General features: G+C 32.9%; 3 protein-coding genes across 3 annotated transcripts in view; 1 reads left to right on the top strand and 2 right to left on the bottom strand.

Annotated features, from left to right (window-relative positions):
* LOC117107726 (gem-associated protein 4-like) overlaps positions 1-14,294 on the bottom strand; it is a 41,491-nt gene extending 27,197 nt beyond the window's left edge. Inside the window, exons 1-6 of the mRNA XM_033249472.1 lie at positions 14,206-14,294; positions 13,644-13,793; positions 11,235-11,703; positions 10,583-10,689; positions 10,071-10,140; positions 9,413-9,486 (exon numbers count right to left, since the gene is read on the bottom strand). Of these exons, the coding sequence (XP_033105363.1) occupies positions 9,413-9,486; positions 10,071-10,140; positions 10,583-10,689; positions 11,235-11,703; positions 13,644-13,781 (858 nt within the window). The 5' untranslated portion in view covers positions 13,782-13,793; positions 14,206-14,294. The remainder of the gene's footprint in view (positions 1-9,412; positions 9,487-10,070; positions 10,141-10,582; positions 10,690-11,234; positions 11,704-13,643; positions 13,794-14,205) is intronic.
* LOC117107731 lies at positions 1,353-7,355 on the top strand. The gene is made up of 3 exons (XM_033249486.1): positions 1,353-1,700; positions 2,725-2,830; positions 4,278-7,355. Exons 1-3 carry the CDS (start codon positions 1,592-1,594, stop codon positions 4,405-4,407), a joined length of 345 nt encoding a protein of 114 aa, XP_033105377.1. The 5' UTR covers positions 1,353-1,591; the 3' UTR covers positions 4,408-7,355.
* Positions 14,295-14,662: 368 nt separating the features above from the next.
* The window catches only part of LOC117107465, a 9,891-nt gene continuing 3,517 nt past the window's right edge, over positions 14,663-21,036 (bottom strand). Inside the window, exons 3-7 of the mRNA XM_033249167.1 lie at positions 17,703-18,711; positions 17,161-17,257; positions 16,286-16,376; positions 15,623-15,814; positions 14,663-14,785 (exon numbers count right to left, since the gene is read on the bottom strand). Coding sequence (XP_033105058.1) covers positions 14,663-14,785; positions 15,623-15,814; positions 16,286-16,376; positions 17,161-17,257; positions 17,703-18,711 — 1,512 coding nt within the window. The remainder of the gene's footprint in view (positions 14,786-15,622; positions 15,815-16,285; positions 16,377-17,160; positions 17,258-17,702; positions 18,712-21,036) is intronic.

Here is a 21,036-nt window from a genome sequence, read left to right as displayed (position 1 = left end):
TACTGTCAATTTTATGTAAATTTTATATGTTTGTCTTAGATGCCAATAAATCAAATTAAATAAAAAATAAAAAAATCAAGTATAGTGCAGTGTAGCTATTTTTAGCATGATTGAACATATAACTCTATAATTGAAAGCAAAGCACAATTCCCTTTGCACCACAATATCCTCACAAAGCTATTAGAGAAGCTAGCATAAGAGGGATTATATTACACTCTTTCTGCATTAAATTTCCAAGATCTACATTAAGCATGCATATGGAAGGAAAACAGATCATATTTTAATGTTGCAATAGAGGCATTACAGAAACTAAGTAGATAATACATACAAACACCAATTCAACAGAGACATTACTAAAGAAACCTCAACTGTTACGTGTTGTGGTTCTATCAAAAAGATATTCATAAACAGAGAGAACACTTTGTAAATGATCAATCAAATCTGTACCTCAGTAGAGGGCAACATAGTCATTCCCCAAACATCAACTACTTCTACTGTACTGTATCAGAAAGTTATATTGTATATTATGGAGAAAATATCCCTACAAATCTGTGACACTAGAGTTAGAGTTGTACCACATAATTCGCAAATGTTTTTGAAACCATAACATTACCCTTTCCTATACTTTAACACATACACTTACCATTTCTTACACTTAAACTGATCGCACTGTAAATTCTCCATAGTAATACCCTCCATAGTAATACCCACTTTATGTCAAATGACCACCTATAAACAAACCTCGCCGAATGTGTCTATTGCTGTTTCATAGTTTCATTACTTAAACTAACTAAATCCTTTCCGAGCCACCAGAGCTGGAGGTTATCCCCAGTTTCTGTAGTGTGAAGCGGATGAGAGTTGTACTCCCCCAGGACGGGACACTAGTCCGTCGCAGGTTAGTCCCCAGCAGTTTGCTGGTACCCATTGATACAGCTGGGTGGACTGAAGCAATGTAGCTAAAGTGCTTTGCTCAAGAACACAAGCGAATCTGCACAGCGGAGACTCGAAACTCTGACCTTACGATTGAAAGCCCAAACGTCAACCGCTGCGCCAAACTGCCGCTATAATAGTTCCATTACACTTGCCTTTAATTTATAATCTAGATTCTCATAATAAGTAACTGAGGCTTTTCTAATTCATGAGAAAAATCTTCAATTTGAAAGGATTTTAACCTAAAAACTGAGAATTATAAGGCAAGCTTCTTAACCACAAAACCAGATATACTATAAAGTCCTTGGTAGAATAAATAAATTAGTGCAACAGCTTGCAAAATCTGGATATCATATGTCTGATGGAAGTGTCATAATACTGAAATCAATAATTTAAAAACAGTACAGCTTTAAACTGACTATTGTAATACACTGTGGCAAAAGGTACCGTAAATGTAAATAACTACTGCTGGCAAAGATTCAAAGCTGTATCAACGAAGAACCATACGTCATACAGTTTGAAAAAAACCATTAAGTATTATCATTATCATAATTAAACCTACGTTGGAATTGAAAGTGAAGCCATCATCTGATAGTTCATAGAAACTGTACAGTGGTAATAGAAGCATACCAGGAAGTGGCAGTAGAAAATACTGGTAGGGATGGCGCAGCAGGCATGGTGCTTTGACAGCGTAAGCCATGTGTGCACATGTTCGGTTCCACAACCTTCACTTGATGTACCCAAGTTACCATTAATGGATGGCTCAATAGGTAAGTTGAAGCTTTATTTAAAAGTGCCATAGCCAGAATATAAGTGTAAGATTGTTTGGTTTCAGTTGCTTAGATCATGGAGCTACTGTATACAATTTTATAGCTTCATGCTCAGATACAGGGTATACTCTGCATTTCCCTATCCGTAATTTCTGGCAAACATTCTCCACCAAAGTCTAGCCTTTTTACACTTCAAATCTCAAATTGGTGTGGAGGAAAAAACATTAGATTTTCTGGACCTATTACTGGAATGCGATAATTGGCCATTAAATTATAAAAACATAAGATAAAATACAGTAATAGATAAGTCATGAATACACTTTTAACACAAGATGATTCACAAATATTGTCATAGTGTTTCATTAAAATTAAATTGAAATAGAAAATAAATTTGACAGGACTGTTATTAGAATATGCAGTCCTTTTCACTGGTATTTATATATTTATTTATATATTTCATTATATATTTCTTTATAAATTCATTTATATATTTATTTATTGCCTTGATAGCGTATCCAACAGCTGCTCTAATATCCACATTCAAATCTCCACCCAAAAAAAGATAGAAGGTTTCAGCATGAAATAGAAATTTCAAAATAAATACTATACATTGTGATGGAAGGGGAAAACCTTTTTTTTATACAAAAAAGTCCAAAAATGAAAATGATATTAAAATATTTATCATTAAATCAATTCATCTAATTGCTTTCCTCTTGTGAGCATGAGATAGTTTAACATAAAAAAGCTAAATATAGATATAGTACAAATCAATTAACAGATCAATGTAGGAAAAAAATCAATATTTATATTTCAATGATAGAACCTGACTAAAAGAAATGTTGATGCAGAGAGCCACTATAATAAGTACAGAAAGGATTAGTTGCTAATGAACAATTGCCAAATAGCCAATCAAGTATGGCGATCTTAGGATGCGTACATGTGCAACAGAAATATTGATGAAATCACGCTGAAAATATGTTTATTCTTGGATCTGCATATATTAACAATGAACTTTTACCTCTAGGGTTTTTGTCTTCAAAATCTAATGTGGCAATCATTTGTGTTTTGACATTAGTAGTAGTTGCTGGTATATTGACACTGCTTGTTTTTGTGTACCGACATCATCAAAGGTAATTATGTGCCTTTAATAAGATTATACACTATTGATTTTAAATAACAGATGTAGTCATCCACGAACAGTAGTCTTCTATAAATTTCTGTCGTCAGTTTAAACCACAATCCTCTGTGCAAGTTTATACATTACGATCAAATCTGATACTGATAACAGTAGTATAATACATACTCCAAGTATCAAAATGCAAGCCATTGTGTTGGGATTCAATATTTCAACATTAATCATCATCAGGAATAACAGTGGCGGATCAAGGAATTTGAAATTGAGGGGGCCCAGGGAGGGACTTTGACAGATGGAGAGTCTATACTCACCATGGTTGGGGCTGAGGTAAGAAAATTTAAGATTATGGCCTCTCTAGATGGCTGGAAATGGCACTCTCAGAATTTGAATGTAATTTTTTTTTCTCCAACTAAATTTAGAGGGGGGGGGGGGCAGGCTGGCTGGGCCTTCCCCCTTGAATCTGCTACTGGATAATCCCACCTATATGTCTAACTGAATTATCGATAGATTAAAAAAAAAAATTATTGATTCAATAGACCGAATTAGTCACCAAACCAAAGCCGTTATAGTGGGTATCATCAAAACAAACTGCTAGGTGGCAGTTATTTTACACAATAATAAGCCTCCGCTTGAGTAAATTCTGAAAATTTTTTAACTCCTCAAACTTTATTTATTTGTACACTTTACTGTAAAATAACTTTCTGAAAAGACTTGGTAAATATTTCTTTAATAAATGTTACAGTATTGACTCGTTAAATTTGAAATGGAGTGAAAGAAACAAAAAATGGAAAACTTGAATAAACAACACTCTTCTGACTACAATTCAGCAATTTAAGTTTGTCTAATAGTTTAAATATTTCATACAGAAATTGCAACAAAATGACTTGGGGACAGTATTTAAGCTGAATATGTACCTCTAAATCAACAGTGATCACCTTAGTCAGCACTGGATGTTGTGAGTCCCGCGAGTGACGAGCCTAGGCCCCCTAGAAGGCCTCTCGAAATTCTTCATATTTTTAGTCTGAATGGAAATTTAAATAAAATCAACCTTAATCTCATGAATTTATGAATCATTCAAAATGTATTCATTGTTATAAAAAGTATCTTCTACTCTAACTTCATTACATTTTAGACGATTTAACAGACACCACTTTCGACTTTGCTCAATGCATCAGCTTAGGACTTTATGATGTAAACATCTTTACAAAACCATTCGGCCAAATTTTTATGACGTCATCTTTGGTGACTAATAACCTGCCTAACTGAATTAGCTTAGAACAAAAATATCAACTCCTACACCTCAGATTAAAATGTTTTCATTGTACAATAAGCTCATCTAAGCATAACTAAAGTATCTTATAAACTACAATGTCTTAATATTGTAGTTTGATTCACACAACTTCTAGTTTTTACTAAAAATTATTTTATCTTAAATATTTCAGGATAAAAAGCGGTTTATTGAACAATGCATCGAATTATAATTTTCATGACTCAAGCCAAGTACTGCCTATGCAAGAGTCAGAAGTCGGCAAGATTAATTTGAATGACTGGGACCAGGTGTCCAGAACTTAAACCAGGTGGGGAGTGTGTATGATAGCAGCCTGGTTCTCACAAGAGCACTAGTATCCGGATCGGGAGCTACCGTTAGCACCTGCGTGAGAACGCCCGATCGGTTACCGCTAACGGTTAGCAAGTTGAGCGTGTTTCTATCATCAACCAATGATAGCAGGATCCGGATCCTGCTAACCGTTAGCAGCCGTGTGAGAACATAGCCAGCGACTAGTTGCTAAACATCATGTAACTAAAACCAGGTGGTTAAAATCTTGTATCATAACCAGATGGACTAGAATAAGTAGCAAGACCAAGTGGCAAACACTTGAAAATGGGAGAAAAGAAATGAAAGTTCTGTTTGCACTTGCACAGTTTGCAACAATATATTGTAATTTAATAGCAATCATACACTTGAAACTCATCATGGTCCAGTACCCTGGATTTCCAGGGTAAGCCTTAATTACATTGATTTATTTATAAAAAAAAATTGTTATCATTAATATTTAGTCTACATATAAAACATTCCTCTGTGCCTAATATAATAAACAAGATTTAAGGTAATATGTGGTCATTTTTAACTACTACTTTTACTACTACAATTCTTTTGCTCTGCAAATTTCCATATTTTCCATTCCCTGCCCGCTATAGATATGATTGTAAAACCATGGGCCTATTAATATGTATATCCATTTAGCCAATCATACAATGAGAATGAAATAAGGCAATTGAATTGCTTATATTATAAATGTATGTGGGATATGCAGGTGTATTTAAGTGTATATGCAGGTGTTAAGCTTATCTGCAGATGTAAGCAACTAATGACATGTGTCTCTGTTAATTTGAGTGTGCAGGGGCAGTCTCAAGGTGGAGGGGGCCCAGCCTGCATAGGCCTTCTTATATTTTTGAATTTCATTTAAAATGTGAGAAAGAGAAAATTACATTTAAATTTGAAGTGTGAAAGTGTCATTTTTTACCATTTAGAGGTGTCTTACCGATATTATTAATAATAATATCTTGAATTTATATGGCGCCAATTCTAAACAAGATCAAAGGCGCAACGCATGTGAATAGCTACCAGAAAACAAGTAAGTCTTAAGCTGTGACTGCAAATAGAGTTGGAAAAAGTTATACTATTTGGAACCTGGGAAAAATTATACTATTTGGAAGCTGGTCCCAAAAAAAGGCAGAAGTATAAGTGAAAGAACAATGACCATAGATTTTGGTACAGTATTTAGACAGAACGAAGGTTTATAAAGGAGGGTCTGAGGCGGCGAGATGGAGTACTGTATATCAGGAAAACAGTGAACGCAAATATTATGGTTTATTCGGATGGCGAGCTTTAAAGATCAAAACAATCAATTTAAATATAACACATTGCCTGATTGGCAGCCAATGAAGTTCACACAGTAAAGGATTGGCATGATCATACTTTCAATACCAGTACATATACGGGCAGCGTTGTTCTGAATGCGTTGAAAATGCTTGTAGAATTCCTGGGGAATGCCAACCAACAGAGATGCGCCACGCCAATCAAGCCGCGTGATGTCAGCGCATAAACAAGTATTTTAACCGATTTGGATTTAAGAAACTTCATGATTTTTCCAATGTTACAAATGTAGTAATTAGCCGACTTGCATATACAGAACATGTTCCTCAAAAGTACCACCAAGGTTTATATATCAATACACCATGGTCTGGACCACCTATAAAAGTTCCTTGTTTGGCCCTTTCTATTTCAACTTGCTTCATGTGTGGGTATAGGTGAGTGAGGTTGTGTCTATGTGGGTTTATTTTATTTAAATTTGAAAAGATTATATTTATATCATAAAAGTAAGTCAACTTTATGGTTACCTTATATGGTATATGTTTTTATACATGGAATATATATTTTATTGTTCTTCTCGTCTATTATGAATTCTAAAAGATAAATATTATAAATTATGTATGTATGTATGTATATATGTTTATGTTGGCAGGACTGAATCTATTTGATACACAAGTAAACACCAGTGCCTTGATAATTTATAAACCTGCACTCTGTCATATCATTTCCGATTGAGATTAAACACATACTGTGATGCTAGGCCGAGGTCAAGTAAAACAGCCGACAATGTTTCAATTATTTATATAAAACATTGAATTACCATTAAAGTCCAATTAAAATGATGCTTTTTAAGTTGCTGATTATTAAAGTATTACATATGTTTAACCCTTTCACTGCTGGGCCTTTTTAGGAAGAAGGTTATTTTTAAATAAATGACTAAAAGAGGTTATTTTGAAATTGTTTTTGTGTGTTGGGGTGCGAAAAATGTTGGCCTATGGGAAAAAATTTAAATTGGAATTTTTAATTAGGTGGCATTGTGACCTTGGGGTGGCCATATTGGAAATCCCTATTTCCATAAATCTGTAAAAAAAAAAGATAGAAATTCTTATGGGATACTGTTTTTTTTTCACTGGATAATGGTGTAGATACATAAAATGAATAAAAAAAAAAATCAAAAATCCATGTTTGTCAGCAGAATCGTGAAAAAAAAAATCCAAAAAAATCGCTGCAAGATGAGTTTTTCACAACAATTAGTCATTGCTCCATATAATTCAGTAGAAATCACCTCCAGTTCATAGAAACAACTATAGAGGGTGCCTGCAGTACAGGAACAATTTTAAAAAGAATTATTTTCATGCCCCCCAGTAGTACCGGGGGCACGCAGCGAAAGGGTTAACAAATGAGTGGTAATAAAATATTTAATTTTTGGTTTATAAATATTAAAAATGACGGTTTAAAATATTAGTATAAGCCCCGCCCATTGTCGATGTTCACTGAAGTGTGAGTTGAGCTGATGACGTATAACAATCACAGCCATCCTGTTTATGTAATACAAACATCGTATAGCGCAACATATGAAAGAGGTTCAGTTGTGAAGTACTGATCTAAAGAGGGAAGCAAAGAAATGAAGCAGCTTTATCAATTTGAGCCACTAGAAAGCGAATTAGGAATTGAAGACCATGCTCTGTTAGAAAAACAAATCGATTGGGCAACACTAACGAATTTTGAGCACTATACTAAATACTGTCCTACTTTAGGCCGACGGACTAGGCCTATTAAGCAGAGTAACAGCAGGAACACTCGTCAGCGTACGACGGTTAATATTAGTAATAATTACATTCTTTACGTATAAATTAGCTAATACAGTCTGTATATTAAAGCATATACTGCAAAATTTTGACATTACAATGTAACGTACGAAGCTAAAATTTGATGTACTGTACACGGCCTACGCCTTCGGCGATCATCATCACGTCACATTGTAAATTGCCTGGTTGTTTTTCATGTTATCGACTACAATAAAAAGCTAAATTTATTATTTTGGTTGTTATTATGTTGATATACAAACTGTGTGATACTCACTTTAATACAGGCCTCATAATTGGTACTGAAGAACACACGATCGAATCGGACGGCAAATAAAAGCACATGGGGAGTCCCTGAATTGGTTCGCACCTTACTCTTGTAAACAGTTACAACTTAAAACTGAACCACGAAGCAGGCCACAAAGCAGAGGATTGACTTTTGTGTTTATGCATAATTATTTTTCTGTTTTATTAATAAAAGTAATTTAACTTGGTACAGTAGTATGTATTTCAATCATTAAACAATTATTAAATCACTGTGTTAACTTAAGTGATGAGCTAGAAATATTTGTACTCTTTTCACTCGACTTGCGTCATTTTTGAATGACCACACTTGAAGACGACGTTGTACTGTGCATAAGGCCTACGTCAAAACCATGCAGCAATTCCCTCCTAAAACTAGCATTCATTTATCACGAGCGAAATTCAAAACAGCATGTGGGCTTAAGCCTGTATTTTATTGTAGGATAAATCATCACAACAAAACAAATAAAATTTAAATTTCATTCAAACATATTTATCAACGTCGTCACAAAACGTCCAAACACCGTTAAATTGGGTCGAGCCGGCCCCGATTGAGCGTCGGCGAAGAACATCTGAAGAAAGACCATGTTGTTGAGAACAAGTGATCCGCCCTACGAACGAAGTAGGCTTTAAGCAAGAAGTAATATAACATTAAATATGCGTGTATATTTTTTTTGGTAAGATACTGTAAACCCATAATCATCACTAATATTAAGTCAAAACAAATTTGTGCCGAGCGGCCTGATTGAGCGAAGAACATCGAGGAAAACGACGTTGTAGAGAGCACGTGATCCACCTTACTATGACGTATTCTAGCAAAAATTAAACAACTTCGTCGGTCATAAATAGCATATACAATAATAATATACGTGTATTTTGTGTAAAATATTTAATCATCATGAATAAAGTAAGTCAAAACAAATAGTTTTAATGTTTTATTCAAACACATTTGCTGTATGTAGCGAGTACAGGCTCCGTGGTATGGGGTGGATGCAGAGAATAGGGCCTAGCTAGGCCTAGCCCTACTCGCATTCTCGCTCTTACGTTGTGGTCATAACGTGATGCCGACGGTAATTTTGAGGGCTGCTAATATATGTTTTGAATGTTATTTAATAATTACTCTCCGAATTTCCAGCGTATGATTACCCTAGGCCTTCGATATGTTTATTATATAATTCTTTATTGCTTTATGACATTTTAAAAATAACTAGACTATGTCATTTTAGATGGAATTTAAGTCTAAATGGAAACTGGCAAAAATAAAACTAGTCATAAAAACAGACACAACAAAATCAAAATGAGCAAAAATTTCATTGAAGTAATTGTCGATAAAATACAAAAATAACCATAAAGAGACAATAAAAACATTGTACGGTATCGGATGTTTATAGCCCTATATATGGTTAGTTTAGGAATTATTGATGTATTTTTTTATATACAAATGACAATGTTAATCATAATTCCAACAATAATTTTCTATTTAATGATATTAATATTGTAATGATTAATTTATAATTGTAATATTTTTTTTATAGTTCAACTATAAAAAAACTATAATATACAAGGGGAAAAATACATTTATTATTTTTATTACCTGGAGTTGAATCTCAGCAATAATAGGGGATATTTGACAGCACTGAAGAAAAGCCAATACATTTTCCAGACAATCTGAAATGTAAACAACACAATTCTATGAATTATACCAGCAAAAATAAATATGTAGATTACATTCACCTCTGTTAAGTAAATAAAGCTTTAATCGATCCAACATGTGACAGTGATGCTATCAGAGAGAAAAAAAAAAAAAAAATGAAACTTGTTTGGATTAAAGAAAATTTCATATTTATTTATTTATTTATTACATATTCGGCAGCAGACAATGTCCAGAGGGTGCCAAGAGGACACATCCATGGACTGAAAGCCCAACATAAGATGTGAGAATCCTCTAAACCCCCTTGACTAAATAAACATACAATAAATTACAAAACAGCACAAAGGACATAGAATAACATTAATGAATATACAAATAGAATGACATTAATGAAGACATACAAATTAAACAATTCTCATTATATCTAGAGGATGATGTACATTAATATAAATATAATAATATAATTTTTTATAAATAGAAATTTTCATTGAATTTATCCTGACATATTATTACCTCTGCTACGACAAAAAAAGTCCCCTGATTATCGAGATGGAAATTAACATAAATGCAAATGTTGATCATCTTGATTAACAGTGTTTACCTAATTTCAAGTAGGTGGTGTTCCACTTTGTGTTTAAGAAATGTGATACAGAAAACTGAGCTGCTGCATCCTACAATTAGATAATAATGTACATACAAATTAATATATATGCAAATTCAAGATTCAAGACTCATTTATTGACTTGTCCATAAAAAGTCCAAGTACAATTTAAAAATAATGAACATTAAAATATAAGTAAAACACAAAATATATACAGTACGTTTAAAAAATGAAATGTTAAAAAATATTAAGAATCATTGTAAATATGTAAAAAAGTAATGAATACCCTATTGTTTGAATAAATACACCACTTTGAATATACAACCTTTCAAATAAATGTCCCTTCCAGAATAATATTTGGATACTTGAATACAGTGAATGCCAGCGGTATTTGTTTCTACTTCTTAAAAATAGACACTCCTCTCCTATATGAGTGTTTTGTTATTCTTTCATAAATACAATTTTCCCATTATCAGTTCAGCTGAGCATAGCCAATAAGATTCTGTACGTACCTTATTGCTTAAATAATCAGCCAATAAGAAGCGCAGGTACAATTCAACTGACCAATGAAAAGATCTCACTTTAAACATCAACCACTGTATACCTTCATTGTCACTTTCTGCATACAAAAAAAACCAATTTAATTTTGTGTATTAATGGCTGTATTATTGTACAAACAACATGGTACTTAAATTCAAGAGCACATTTTAAGAATTCATTCTTGCGAAATTTTCAGAAATTTTCTCAAAACCAAATAGAATACCTCTCTCAGAATCAGTCAATCTACCCACTATCAAATGTTGAATCACATTGATAATGTATACTTCTTTACACATCTGTTTGTTTACACATCTTTACACATCTGAAATTGTGCTTCACAATATCTGATGAAGTCTGTTCAAACATTGACAAATGTGATTGATAAAAAAATCTGTTGCTGTACACTTAGTCAAAATTATTTTCTGCTTGTTATCTTTTCTTTTTGTAAAGTGCATTGAGGCTTTTTTGCGGAATGCGCTATAGAAGTATGGAATTATACATTACATTATTTAGAGCAATTAACAGCAATAATTAGAAATTAATAACAATATTATCTGTCCTCTTGATCTGCTGGATGTATTACCCTAGTAAATTCTAAAATAAAAAATATTAGTGGAAGCTCACCCATCCATTTTTCATTAAGAGTCTTGCATAGAATTTGCAGGAGTGTCTTGCTCAGTTCTTTAACATCTTCTCTGTTTACACATTCCACAGTGCCATCCCATAATACTATGCTTTCATTAATGAAAGAAGCTAGACAGAGCATGATTGGAAATATATGGTCTCTTTCAATGCTTTTAGCAATCGTGGTTCCACTTATCGATGTATCCAATATAATCTTTAACAGCTGCAGACTTAGAAGCAAGTTGATTCGAGGGCGCATGGTACCATGGAGATGACTACCATGGATATGACCGCCATTGAGATAATCACCATGGAAACAATCACCTTGGAGACTATGGTTGTTTTCACCATGGAAATCGTTATCATGGTGATATAAATTCGGATAAATGCAAACTTCCAGGAGTTCTTGTCTTGATAATACAGCTGGTTTCAAGAATGGATAGTTTGGTTGCCTTGGAGGCTTGAACGACTGTAAAAATACCAACAAAAACAAGCAATTTAAAAAACACACTTTGTTTATTAACATTCATATCAATTGATGATTTTGAATTAAAATAAAATCATATTTTTGGCCAATTAGCGCACCCGCCGCCACGAAAAAAAGAAATTTCAGAAAAGAATAAAAGTTTTTCTTTAATTTTATTATGCCAGCAGCTGCCTTGAAATCTCCAAAAATAAGATATGTATATTCCTATCTAATTTAAAGCATTTAACCCTCCCATTACTACACTGTTTACATTCAACAATAAAATTTTATTTTTATTTTCTCTTCCGTCTGGATGTTTTTGGCAAAAACCATTTGCTAAATAAGAAAATAAAATTTTATTTTGATTTTGTTTCCGCCTCCTCTGACATCTTTTAAAAAATAAGTTTACAAAACAAGGTGTAAAAAAGCCTCGCCTTAGGAAGTATGTATGAATAATAAATCACTATATGTCACTAACTTACAGCAAGTAACTAATGTATGTATGAATAATAAATCACTATATGTCACTAACTTACAGCAAATAACTAATGATTCAAATGACAAGTTTTAAGACCATCAAGAAATGTGAATACAAATAATAGAAATGTTTTTAATATCAATTATATGCATTCATTACACCATGTGGCATATGTGGAAAAGACAAGCCAAACCAGTCACTCATCGCAAAAATTAATTTTTAGTTATTAATACAGGGTTATAGAGTATAATGAGAGCTATCAAACGGTAAAAAAATCATTTAAATCCGACATTTCTTTATGAAGTTACAGGAGTTTAACCATACAGATAGTTTAAGAACAATATTTGAGAAATCAGCCTTTAAAGCTTACGATTTTAGGCATTTCTTAGGCAGAAACCATTACCAAATTGTTAAAAATTGTTGTTTTAACATTGAAAATGAGGAAAATAACATCATAGCACGATGTACAGATATATAGAGGTTAGTTTAGTGCAATAAAATAGATTTCAAAAATTTTGACATTTCAGCATGTTTTGGCCATTATCTCCAATACAGGATTTGCGACGAGTGATTGGTTTGGCTTGTCTATGCCACAAATTCTAAAAATCTCAATTGATGCTAATTGGTTCTTAGGAGAACCGTTTGGCTAGTAATATCCCATGACTTTGATTAGTATACTCTAAACCTCTTTATGGGAAGAACAATGAACAGCTGTAAGGAATGTTTTTGCAATTTATTATATCAAGTCTGATAGGTAATGAAATATTATGTGTGAAATTAATAGAGAATCAATTAATAAAAAAAAACACCAAGAAGAGTAAATGGGTACCAGAGAGGCTGCAAATTGGACATAATAAATGAATACAATATTCTTTTGAGACGAGGAATACTCCATATGTAGTGCAGTAGGCTGCACATTGTGTATTCTCCTCCAATGACCAAGGTAACAATGTGAAGTGCTTTCTGATGTTAAGACACACGCCAAAAACACTCCATAAACCACCTTACTATTACCATTATTTATATGCATGCTTCCTCTTTTCTGAGGCATTGGGGTTAAACACTGGAAAAAAAGATCAAGTTTTTGCAACAATCTAACATAAATCCACTTGGGTATAGAGTATCAAAGTGTCAAATTTTTAGGTCTATACATCCTGAAGTTTTATGACTTGGGTACTGAATATCAGGGTGTTCTCATAAAGTGACTTGGCTACAGAGAATCAGAGTACCAAATGATCAGATTTCTTGAATGGTTAAAAAAATGATGTAATACAGTAATGACAAAACATATCAGTCATATAGTCTTGTTATGAATATCGCAGTAATAGGAATAGACAGCATGCCCTCAGGTTAACTCTGTACACGACAGCTTGTCTGATCCTATTACTCATCACTCTAGTGATTAGTACGAATATTGATAACAATTTCTTTAATATTTACAACAAAGAATATGACTAATACATACCTGTAATAAAGTTTTAGTGAGATTCATAAAGTTATTCTGATGCTTATTAGATGAGAGGCTCACAGCGGTATCATAAAGTGTTATGCACAGAAAGGTCAACGTTTTCCTATGCTCTTTGTACAAGCACAGTGATGGCATCTCTTGGAATACCTAAAAAAAAAAAACCAATACAGATTGACATTGGTAGATGAACTAAGTGGTCTGTAGGGGGGGGGGGGTTGGCATTAATGGGTAAAGAATGGATAGGGGTACGAGTGCACATGTCTATTTTTTAATCAATATTATGTTTATTACAGTTTATTTGTTTACTGTAATATTAGCAACAAAAAACCTGATGAATGGTGATACAAATATGTCATTTTCCACCTTATCTTACTCATCCTTCTAATATTTAAAGGCTTATCATGCTTTACCTTAATCCTCATTATTACTGTATCATCCAAATACTTTTAAATGTACAGTTAAAAGCCTGTGCATTATCATAATTATCATCGTCAATGTCATCTTCATCATTATCATTAACATTTGTTATTGTTCTTTTATCTTATTATTTATCAAGTACCTGGGAAACTAATGGTATAACGCCTGCGTTGTTCACAGATTCCGTTAAAGCCTTTTGTATTGTTTGCCTCGGAGACTGAAATGCTATTGGACAGAAAGAGAAAGGGGGGGGGGTAGGGGGGGGGGGGTTGGCATTAATGGGTAAAGAATGGATAGGGGTACGAGTGCACATGTCTATTTTTTTAATCAATATTATGTTTATTACAGTTTATTTGTTTACTGTAATATTAGCAACAAAAAACCTGATGAATGGTGATACAAATATGTCATTTTCCACCTTATCTTACTCATCCTTCTAATATTTAAATCCTTATCATGCTTTACCTTAATCCTCATTATTACTGTATCATCCAAATACTTTTAAATGTACAGTTAAAAGCCTGTGCATTATCATAATTATCATCGTCACTGACATCTTCATCATTATCATTAACATTTGTTATTGTTCTTTTATGTTATTATTTATCAAGTACCTGGGAAACTAATGGTATAACGCCTGCGTTGTTCACAGATTCCGTTAAAGCCTTTTGTATTGTTTGCCTCGGAGACTGAAATGCTATTGGACTGACATACTGCAGTAGCTGAAAGGGGGATAAGACATTAATTACATATACAGCATAATGGTATGGGAATTTATATACTTAAAAGCTAGTATAGGAAAACTTTAAAAATATTTGTGAACATCAATGAAATTCAGTTTTAACTGTGAAATTTAAGAAATAAATAATTCTTGAATCTATTGATTAAATCAATGTGAACATAACAAAGAAGGTTGTCTTTTAGACAAAATGTACTTCCACTTCCTATAATAGAGTGGAGCTTTATCTCAGGTGGTTAAGAGGATCTGTAACATACTAGAATTTTTGTCTCACAATAAAAATAATTACACTGCATCCCTAAATCTATAAGTATCACATTGTCTCACCCTGTACTGTAATTTGCAAGTGTATTTTTTAATACAAAAACAATAACAAAATACTGTAATAACAAATACTGTTAACATCAAATATATTTGTAATGGTGAACACCTTTCGGTTTTGCTGATATATACTTCAATCTACAGTTTTGTAAATACTGTCATAATGCTTATGCAATGAATAAAATTTTGTATGGTAAATCATGTCCTCTAGAGGGCAGCAGAGAGAAGGTGCATTCACATCATAGTGGATGTAAGAAGGCTCACCAATAACTACAGTGTGTTGCACCTTGAAGATATATTTTTGCAAAGCACACCTACGTTTTTATGCCGCATTACATATTTGCTGCTAAAATTATTACCAAAATCTTAAGAAATTACCAGATGGGTAATATGTGATCTTTTTATATTCAGTAATTGAATGTGTTAATTTGATTTTTGGGGGTTTTCCAGATTTTATACACGGTATGTCTTAAAAAATAGGTTACAATCTTTCACTTACGTCTTGTACATTATTAGCATTACTTGAATTAACAAGTCTGTTGAAGGCAACAATAACTTGCTGTGGTAGCTTCAATGCTGTGTACTCTTCATACAGGTAAAAAGCTAAATGTTTATGCTGCTCTTCTGTGAAGTAATCTCTTACCCTGTTTTGAATACCAATGCTGACCATCTCAAAGGATTTCAATAACACCTGATGATGATAAAATCATTTATTAATATGTTACATATACAGTATTTTACACATGAAATATATAAAATGTCAATGTGAAGATATTTTAATGGAACAACATAGAACCATATATAAACTACCCCATCAGCCACAAACTCATTGATATAAATTGAGGGCAGTATTCAATTGAGATCAGAATTGTTAAATGATGTAAGACACATAAACTAGTCCTTCATTTACAACATTAATTAATATTAGATAATTAGAAAGCATAAAAACTGATTTGCTATAGCAACTTATGGATTCATTGCAGTGGTGTGTGGCATTTCATGAGATCATTGTGAACTGATTACTACTGTAAATCTGAAGCATCCCAGTGATTTTGTGTCAGATCATTGTAAATTTATCTCATGAAACCTATAACATCACAACTGAATTGGTTGTGATGGTACAGATATAGAATCAATCTCAGTACATCATCTAGTCTATTACCAACAACAGCCTCTCTACAATCGTAGACAGAGTCCTTTCGCCAATTAGCAATTGCTGTTGAATTGTGCAGTCAACAAGGCACTGGAGAAGCCTGTGGGAAAAGAATAACATTATGGGTGTTACAAACCATGAGAACTCATACATGCAATATGCATGGCTAACACAACTGGATTAATATACCTAACAACAATTTATATGTTAATAAATTTCAGAGGTGGATTCAAGGGTGGCCCAGTTGGCCTGGGTACTCTCCCTTAAATTTTTCAAAAATATTTACGAAAATGGCAAAAAAAAGAAAAATATATTTAAATGCAAGTCTGAGAGTGCCATTTTCAGCCATCTAAAGGTGCCATAATCATTACTTTTTCTACTGGGATGGACTCTTCATCTGTAAAAGCCCCTCCCTAGCCCCCTTCTATTTTGAATAGAGGATCCACCACTGTATATATCAGTAAAATTGCATTACATATAAAAATACACAGATAGTAGCAACACCATACTGTGAGGAGACAGGATAATTCAGTAGTGGTGTATCTCTAGGAATATATATTTGGGAGGGTGGGGGTAGTGGTAAAATAGGAAAGTTGGAGAACTAGCTGGGTGGGGTATTGAGGTGATTTTTACTACTCAAATAATTGTTTGCTGAGCCACAATTTGTTGGGTTGGAGGTAAGCTGGTGGGGCGCCTCTATTTTAGTATTTACAGTAGTGTGTACACCCCTATGCCGCCTCTTATTTTATACGATTTCTGACGATATTACTGTCTCATGTATTTTATATCATATGTTCTATGTATTAAATTTTCAAAAAATTAAAAAAATGTACATGTAAAAAAATACCCTTTGTTAAAGGAATGGTATCAGTTATTGTACTTACTTTAAATTCCCAAAACCGGTAACATTTCTTTCAAGGCAGGAAATCCACAAATCATTTGTATTACATGATAAATTCTTCATTATCCACATCAGACTCTCTGGAAGAAGTTTGAACAAATTCAGAATAAAAAATAAGGAAAACAACAGTTCACTATGTATTGGTCGGAATGCTTTGCCAAATATCCTGAAGATGACCATAGAAATATTGAATCCAAACACAATCGCATATCTGTCTATACAGGATATGGATCCTGTGGTTTATTTATACATTCATTTGCCAGAGATTAATTAGTAGACCCAACTTACAGGATGGAATAAACTCTGTAACGATCTACACAGACTACATCTCAAGGTCAGACTAAAGAACTGGAGTTTTTTTTTTAGTTTCAAGAAAAAATCTTGCTGTTTGCAAAAGGATTTAAATGGAAAGCTCTTAGTTTGAAAGGCACTATCTTACCCATCAATCTACAATTCTACTCTAAAGAAATATATTCTGAACAAATTACAATATTCTAAGAACAAATTAAGGATGAATTACAGTACCTTGATAACCAAGCAATCTATTGTCCACTCTCCAGACGGCAGTCCTGAGTGCATCTTCAACTGTGTGTGTGTGTTTAGAAATTCCATCTAATCTTTCTTCTTTTTCTTCCACCTGGAAATGCTTTTGAAACTCAGTTTCAAGCATGGCAAGATGTGAACATTTTCTTTCTATTTCTTCTGGTTCATTACAAAATGTTTTCCAAATAGTTAACAGTTGGTAACATTTTTCTAAAAACATTGCTTCTCCTTGATTTATTTCATCTGCAGGGTTAAATGGTTTAAGAGCATCAGGTACTTGTTGTCTGCAAGCACCAATACAACTATTAACACAGCATAATAAGTCATCCATAAAGACATGCAGATCACCTATACTGTCGTCAGTGGTGTTATCAGCCATGCTACCAAAATTAAATGTATTTTCCAATTCATCACTTGTTAATAGTTGCTGAAGTTTCTGGTAAAACTGAATTGGAATATTGGCACATGGTTTTACAGCATGAGGCTGTATGGTATGCGGTTTCTTGGTATGTGGTTGCCCAATACCATGTTGCTTGAAAAGAGGTTCCACAGTAAAAAGTTGCTTACTAGGAGGCTGCTCCTCTATCATCCCCAAATCCTGTCTCATTAGACTTTCTAAAAAAATGATTAAACGTGAGATACATGATGAAACAATCCTGTATAAAACACCGTCGATCCCTTTGGAATCATCTGAGTCTTCAATTCCATCTTTCCTTTTGGAATCGTCCAGCTCCTTCATTATAATGCCAAATAGAATGTCAAAAAATACAAGCAAATTCCTAAATTTATCTGGATGAACTATTCTCTGTGCCTGCTGACCAGTTAAAACGAGATCAACAATTGAATGTGTACTAGTAGGGGCATCAGGTAACATCCCACTGATAATCTCTGCTACAAAATCCTCCACCTTTTCCTGGGGCTCCACAATAATAAGATGTAGAAGTATTCGCAAAATCAACTTGGACTGGTCTACTGGAAGCGGGCTAACCATCTGTAAAGATAAAAAAAAAAAAGAAGTAGATCAAATACAAATTAGTTGTACAGGTATACATAATGATTATGGAAAACTGTAGAAAAACTCTTTAATATCAGGGACGGATCTAGGTTCACATTTGGGGGGGGGGGGGGTTCAGACTTTTTTTCATAAAAAACGCCAAAAAAAGGGAGGTTTTTGATTCTTAGATGGCGGGAAATGAGCTTTCCAGACTCCTGAGTTGTCTTTAAATGACTTTAAAGTTCTTCAAAATTCTAGGTTTTCCTACTCTTGAAAATGGTCAGGTAAACTCTCTCATTCTTATTACAGTAAATAGGCCTATTTATGTGTGTATATGTACATTTAAAAAAATAGGTACCTAAAAGGTACATGTGGCTACTGAGCTCAAAATAAGAAATACTGGTGTGGCGCTTTTCATGCACGTTCCCATGTTACATATCTCGCATTCCTGTAGTACAGTAGGCCTATCATAGGTCCAATGTCATAGTAAATTAACACTTTAATACAAAAAAAAAGAAATACTGTACTTGTGTATTCATTGTGTTATTTATTCATCTTAACACTGTATACATTGTACTTAAAACCCAAATTCTTTAGTTACACAAAAGGTAATAATATACAGAAGAGCCATGATGCGGTGCTTTTTTGAGCATTTAGGGTAATTAAAAACTATATAATCCACTGAATCCACGATTTTGTAACAAGATAGCAATAAAGGCTATTATTTTAGTTATAAGTCGGTTTATTACAGAAAACATATTTTTAAAAACTTGTTATCACTTGCAAGTTGACATCTTATTGAACATTTCAAACATTTTTGCCTACAATCTGGATGTTTAATTTTGTGAATGAAAATTTCCCAAATAGTTGTTTGTACTGAACACAATGGATCAATCAGCATACATTGTGTAATATTTTTAGCCCATTTCTTGTGTTGAACTTTTTGGTTCCTGAAAGCTGTATAACCTTAGCTTTTATGGTTACGAGCTGAGTGTTGCTTACACTCGAATTCAAAGAATGCTTTGGGTTGATAAATTCCTAAATTTGGAATGGTATCTCTTCCAACTGCTTTATTTAAATTTTTGATTTTATAAGAATATTGGTCCCAAAAACCCTCATCTTCACTGGACTTCAGTTTTCAATAGTTCAGTGTGATATGAAGCAGAACAAACAGTTTCTTGAAAATTGTCCGCAGTGGTTTGTAATTGTAATTAATTTAAGATATATATATATATATATTATATATATTTTAATGTTTTAAATATGTTACTGTATGTTACTAAAATATTATATATTATATTATATTATTATTTCTTGTATGTATGTATGTATATAAGTATTTACATTTGTTTATATTTTATTGATATTGTTTATTAATTTGTATAGAATGCATTAATATTATTTAATATACTGTAGTTAATAACATAAATATTACATATACTGTATAAAAATTAAATAATTTATTCATATATATTTTGTTGTTATATTGTTGCCATATATTTATTATACAGTATATATATATTTATTATTACCAGTATTAACAATAACAATTTTTAACATGTATAACGACTAATGAAAAATGCACATTTATAACACTAGACCTGATCATAGGTAACTATCATATCACAAGTCCAGCTGCAGACCGATGTCATCAACGAGTACAATACATTCATTATCCACCGTCAACTAAACTGCCTTAAAGAAAAACAAAATTGGTTCATGTGGGAATCGAACACACAACCTCCATGTTTGCTATTCATTATCCACCATCAACTAAACAGCCTAAAAAAAAAAAAAAAAAAAAAAAAAAAAAAAAATGGCTCATGTGGGAATCGAACCCACAACCTTAAAAAAAAAAAAAAAAATTAAAAAATTAAAAAAAAACTTGCCCCGTGTGGGAATCGAACCCACGATCGCTGAATTTACTACTCCTGATCCAGCATGACTAAACGGAGGGAGGTAAACCGCGGCCCCTAAGCCATAAATGCGATAAACCTAGTACCACACCAAGTACCAGTTAGTCAACTCTAATCCTACAAAAAAAAATTCTTTGTATATATACAATGTAGGTTAATATTATGCATGGTCATGGTGTCAAAAAATGGGCCATGGGCCAAGAGGGTTTAATTTTTTGTCTAAAAATGTAGAATTTAATTTATGATCGATTATTGATTGTTATCATCTCCATAACTTACGCACTTTTTTTTAAATAGACAAAAATGTTTGAAAAGTTCATTATGCAAATTAGAAAAAAAAATAGACTAATCATGTTACGGGAAACCTGGTGGTTGTGTGTTCAATTCCCACACGAACCAATTTTTT

The sequence above is a fragment of the Anneissia japonica genome, unplaced genomic scaffold, assembly GCF_011630105.1.
Source record: "Anneissia japonica isolate Jap-2015-1 unplaced genomic scaffold, ASM1163010v1 scaffold288091_len1417266_cov198, whole genome shotgun sequence".
Lineage (NCBI taxonomy): Eukaryota > Metazoa > Echinodermata > Crinoidea > Comatulida > Comatulidae > Anneissia > Anneissia japonica.
The sequence above is the reverse complement of the archived record's forward strand: the minus strand, read 5'-3'. Positions and strand labels throughout refer to the sequence as shown.